The sequence below is a fragment of the Sminthopsis crassicaudata genome, chromosome 3 (assembly GCF_048593235.1).
Source record: "Sminthopsis crassicaudata isolate SCR6 chromosome 3, ASM4859323v1, whole genome shotgun sequence".
NCBI lineage: Eukaryota > Metazoa > Chordata > Mammalia > Dasyuromorphia > Dasyuridae > Sminthopsis > Sminthopsis crassicaudata.
This window is the reverse complement of record NC_133619.1, coordinates 314,113,912-314,119,002: the sequence shown is the minus strand read 5'-3', so window position 1 is coordinate 314,119,002 and position 5,091 is coordinate 314,113,912. Positions and strand designations below refer to the sequence as shown.

The 5,091-nt window shown below is 34.6% G+C and overlaps 1 protein-coding gene across 1 annotated transcript in view; it reads right to left on the bottom strand.

The window, feature by feature from the left end:
- Positions 1 to 435: 435 nt before the first annotated feature.
- C3H3orf85 (chromosome 3 C3orf85 homolog) overlaps positions 436 to 5,091 on the bottom strand; it is a 107,369-nt gene continuing 102,713 nt past the window's right edge. The window contains exons 4-6 of the mRNA XM_074301137.1: positions 2,804 to 2,937; positions 1,655 to 1,740; positions 436 to 644 (exon numbers count right to left, since the gene is read on the bottom strand). Of these exons, the coding sequence (XP_074157238.1) occupies positions 590 to 644; positions 1,655 to 1,740; positions 2,804 to 2,937 (275 nt within the window). The 3' untranslated portion in view covers positions 436 to 589. The remainder of the gene's footprint in view (positions 645 to 1,654; positions 1,741 to 2,803; positions 2,938 to 5,091) is intronic.

The following is a 5,091-nucleotide window of genomic DNA, read 5'->3' as shown; positions in this document are numbered from 1 at the left end:
ATGAAGAAAAAATTTATAGTATTAATATTAGTTTTAATTATCCTATTTCCTATATCTGAAATGGACTTCCCTCCTTCTGTCCCTCTGTCTACCTGTTGGAATTCTTCTAAGGGCCAACTCAGATGCCATTGCTTAGGTGAAACCTTCTCTGATTCCTCTGCCCATATTTCCCATAGCTCTTATGAAAGCTGGTGGACAAAGTGAAGGAACTAGTCAAGAAGACCTGGATTCAAATTTTATCTCATCCATGTACTAACTGTGTGATCCTAAGCAAGCCATTTAACTTCCCTATACCTCAATTTAAATGAGTTAGGTTGGACTTGATACCTTCTGAAGTCTATTCCAGCTCAAATCTAATAAGATCTTATGATCTCTTGTTCACATGTTTTTGTAGCCATAGATGGCTCACAATATAAAAAACATAACACATTACGCACTTTCTCAAAATTCACCATTTAAGACTCATCTAAGGGATGGAATGTGAAATACAGAAATAGTAAGTAGCTGACAGTATGATATCTGAAAAGCAGTGGATCTTGTCATGGTTGGTATTTCTTCCAGATCCTCAGTTGTGTTTGTCTATTTCCTGCTAAAGATGAGCTCCAGACTGTTGTAACATATCCATGTAAGACTTCATGTGGTCCCTAGGAAAGGCAAAGTAGATGATGCTTTAAAACTCAATAAAGCCAGGGAAAATTTGACCAAAGAAAAGGGGAATAAGGTGATGGAATGAGATCATGGAATCTTTCTTTGGAGGCCTTTTGAAAATCCACAAATTCCCATCCACATACTCAATAATTTTGTGAATCAAGTAGCTCAGTTTGTCTCTCTAAGCATCTATAAAAGGAGAGGGTTGGGTTAGACTAGCCCTGAGATCTCTTCCAGCTATGAACCTCTGATTTATTAATAGTCCTATGTGAAGAGACAATGAGGAACTCAGTGATTTTTGAAGCTCTATGACTAATTTAGAAAAAAAATTAAAGATAGTAAAGAAAAATATTAAAGAAATAATATGGAGACGAACAGTACTTATGCACCTTCTACAGGCAGTCTTTTTAAATTTTCTCAGTTACTGGTATTCTTCCGCCTCCCAGAATTTATTTTCTCTCTATTTTGTATAACATACCTTTGAACTCCAAAAGCTTGGCCACAGAACAAGGAGGGAGAGGAGCTAGTCTGTTAAGTTAGGTTGTTTCTCCCCAGAATTCCCTTAGCTATGAGGAGTCCTAGGCTTGATCAGGGTGAGTTAAAAATATAATTTACATTTCCAGAAATTCCTGTGCTATACTTTCTTAGTCCTTCCAGAATAAAAGGAACTTGATGACAGGTTTTGGCTTTTGTCTGTATTTGTATCCCTAGTTCCCAAAACAAAGTAGGTGTTGTAAATGCTCATTGAATTTTAATTGAATTGTTACTTAATTGTTTAATTAAATAATTGTTTAATTGAATTGAATTTAAATTTCCCTCTAACTTTAAATGAAGGAACTCTCTTGTTTCAAAAAAAAGAAAATAAAACTAAGGAACATAGAGGATATTTGTATTCTGGAAATGTTGCATTTACATCTCTCCTTATAAAAGCCTAATTTTTTGTAGTGTTTCATTTTAATTCCTGCCATTTTCATTTTCTTAATTTAGTAGGACAAGGCAATCTTACTGGGCAGTTGATGGATCAAAGACAAAAGATCCCAGGTCCATGTAATACTGGGCTGTTGTTCTCAGAGCAGTCCATGATTCACTGGCCTATGACAGAGGAAAACAAAAGCAATCAACCCCATTTTACACATGAGATTCATCTCAGGAAAAAAAAAAACAAGCCATTATGATATCATAGATTTAGATGAGGAAAAGAATTTAAAAGCCATCTAATCCAATACCTTTCTTTTTATAGATGAGGAAGGCTTTGAATAAGTATGAACAAGTTCTAACCTCTCTGGGACTTAGTTTTCCCATCCATAAAATGGCAATAATAATAACACTTACCTCCTTTGGTTATATGAATTATCATATTAAATGTTTTGCAAACCTTTAAGAGCTATATAAATATTTGCAATTATTATTATCCAGCAGACTTGGAAGGTTCTCATACTACAAATTTAATATTCTTTTCACTGCCTCCTCATTTGTCATGTTATGTTTATCTTTCATGTTTCAAACTCTTCTAAGTTGAGTTGTCAAGTACAGTTATTATATTGGGGGTTATTACAATTATTATACAGTTATTATATTATATTGCTTATTTATATTACCCCTATTGTGGGTAGGGGAATTTCTTCCAACAACACAGATTATAAACTATTTATAATGGGCTAGACAAATCCTAGAGAGTTGTTTGAGCTCAGAGAACTTAATTGACTTGAGTATGGTCAGGCTATTGTTTGTTCTTCATTCTCAAAGACAACTATGATATCAACCATGACATACAGTAGAATTGGATTTAAGTGAGAGAGGTTTTGCAAAATCACCAGCCTCACTTTCTCCTCTAGCGCCACCTGGGACCATGGCAAGTGGAGATGATCCTGGATGAAGTGGAAGACTTTGGCATGTACCTGGTATATGTTGGAAAGAAGGGTATGCTGGAGCCAGCTTCAATCTAGTTAGAAATGTTAAATTTTCTGGGTGCAAATACTCCCTGAATAAATAATTGTTAAAAATTGAGGATTGATTTATTATTTGTCTAGAATTGAGAAAGTATAGATATTGTAGATTAAACTTTAAAATGTATAGACATGCATTTCCCCCCAGAGAACCTGGTTATTAAACTTTTACCACCATATCCCTATATTGTGCTTCAAATGCAAATTACCTGTTCAGCCAGAGTATATCCCCATCCATTCTGACTGTGATTTGGGTCCCAGTAATCCTGTGAATATATTTGTCTTTTAAGTCGTAAGAACTGATTTGCTGAATCATCAGATAAAAATGGAGCTCCTATCACACCTGCAATTGAAACAATACAAGTATATATCTAATATCAAAAGGTTCTTTGAGATTCTAACATCACTTTATGTTTTACAACTCATCTATACTTGATGTGTTAGTACCAATGCAAGTGTGACACCAGTTTCTCTCTGTCCTAATTGTGTAAGTGCTTGGAGGGGAAAAGGTCACTATTTTTTCACTATTTAGTTTTGATTTGTTTTATTTTCTACTGTGTAATTTATAGTAGTGGCCCTCAAATATTTTGTTCTCAGCATCCTTTCACATTCTTTAAAATTAGCAAGGTCCTGGCAAAGAGTTTTTGTTTATATAGATGATATCTATTGATATGTACTGTTTTAGAAATTAAAATATTTCAGTGTTATTATGAATATAGCTTTGACTTCTGGGACACCCTGAATGGATCTCAGAGAACTTCAGGGTCTTCAGGTGACACTTTAAAAACTATTGGTTTATAGGATTTCTGGATGTTCAAAGACCATGTGTATCACCTGAATCTGCTACATTCTACCAGGCTCCTCTTAGATTGGGCATCATATTTGTAATACTATAATCCTGTGGTAGGTAAATATGACTTAGAATCAGAGGAACTGAGTTAAAATCTCAGCTCTGTTAATGATCTAGTAACAGGTTTCCAATGGGACTTTAGAAAAGTCATTTTTCTCTCTTTTGGTCTATTTCCTCATCTGGCCAATGGGGAATTTGTTCCAAATATTACTTAAGATCCTTTTCACTTCTAAAGCATATGATGATAAAGATTTGTTTAGTATGATTTTTTAAAAATTATTTCATTTTTTGAGGTTTCCTTTATATTTGTGTACTTAAAATAATATTTGATATAGAAATTTAAAGTGTTAATATATTGCAGAACTATAAAATGAAAACAGAGGATTGGAGAATAATATGGTTCATGTCCAGCCTTTCCTGCCTGTTTCTCTTAATTTTAGTTTTATTGGAATCACCAGAAGCCATAAAAGATCGCCTTATCTAGGAAGAGGGAAAAGAGCAAATCAAGGAAAACAGAAGAAACTACTTAGGTTATGGGAATAAACAGTGTATCTCATATAGGAAGTGGAAAGGGAGGGTCCTAAAGGGGGAACCCGGAAAGCTTGACTTTTTCTTCCTTCCCGCTTCCTCACTCACAAAGGAAGATGATAGAATTCTAGTATATGATCAAATGTGAGTTTCAGAATCTTAGTAGTTATACGACTTCGGGCAAACACTCAATCTCTATTTGCCACATTTTTCTCCATTGTAAAATGGGGAAAATAATGGGTAATTACCTCCCTGGGTTGTTGTCAGGTCCAAATAACAAGATAATAATAGCTAGCATTTTTATAATGTTTTTAAGTACCATCTAAAGGAGTGGCCAATTATTCTTCCTCTGATGATATTGCTCCCAATTGCCTTACCCAAGGAATTTATTTGTACCTCATAAAAAAAATTACTTTGGCTGGTTAAATATTTATAGTTAAACATCTTATTATTTGTCCTTTTTCTGTTATTAAGTCCTGGGCTCTAAAGGACCAATATATTCCCTATCTTCCCTTTAAAAAGAAGACTTGTGGTGTGGTAGATAGAGAGAAGTTCCCTGAATAGATGACATGGGTTGAAATTTTGCCTCTGACACATATTGTCTTTGTAAATCTAAATAAGTCATTTAACATTCCAGTGTTCTAAAGGTTCTCAGTACTATAAATTGCAGAGATGCTAAGCTGAATTAGTGGAAGAAGGCCCCCACTGGGAGTAGCTTCTTACATTAATGAGATCATAGCTTCAGTCCCTATTCAGTCTTTCTATTATTAGGGGAAAGTTTATGTGATTTGTTCAGTTATTTCAGTCATGTCAGATTCTGTGTGACCCCTTTGGGATTTTCTTGGTGAAAATCATGGAATGTTTTACCATTGCCTCCTCCAACTCATTTAATAGAGACCAACAGGATTAAGTATCTTACCCAGAGTTACATAATTAGTAGAAGTCTGAGGCCATATTTGAACTCACATCTTCCTGACTCCAGGTACAGTATTCTATTCACTGTGCCACCCGTCTGCCCAGATTAAGTGAAAGATTTAATCTAATGATGAAACATGGTCATTTTGGAAGGACTCCTGAAATATCTATGGACTTGACTATATCTATGTCATAGCGAGTTGA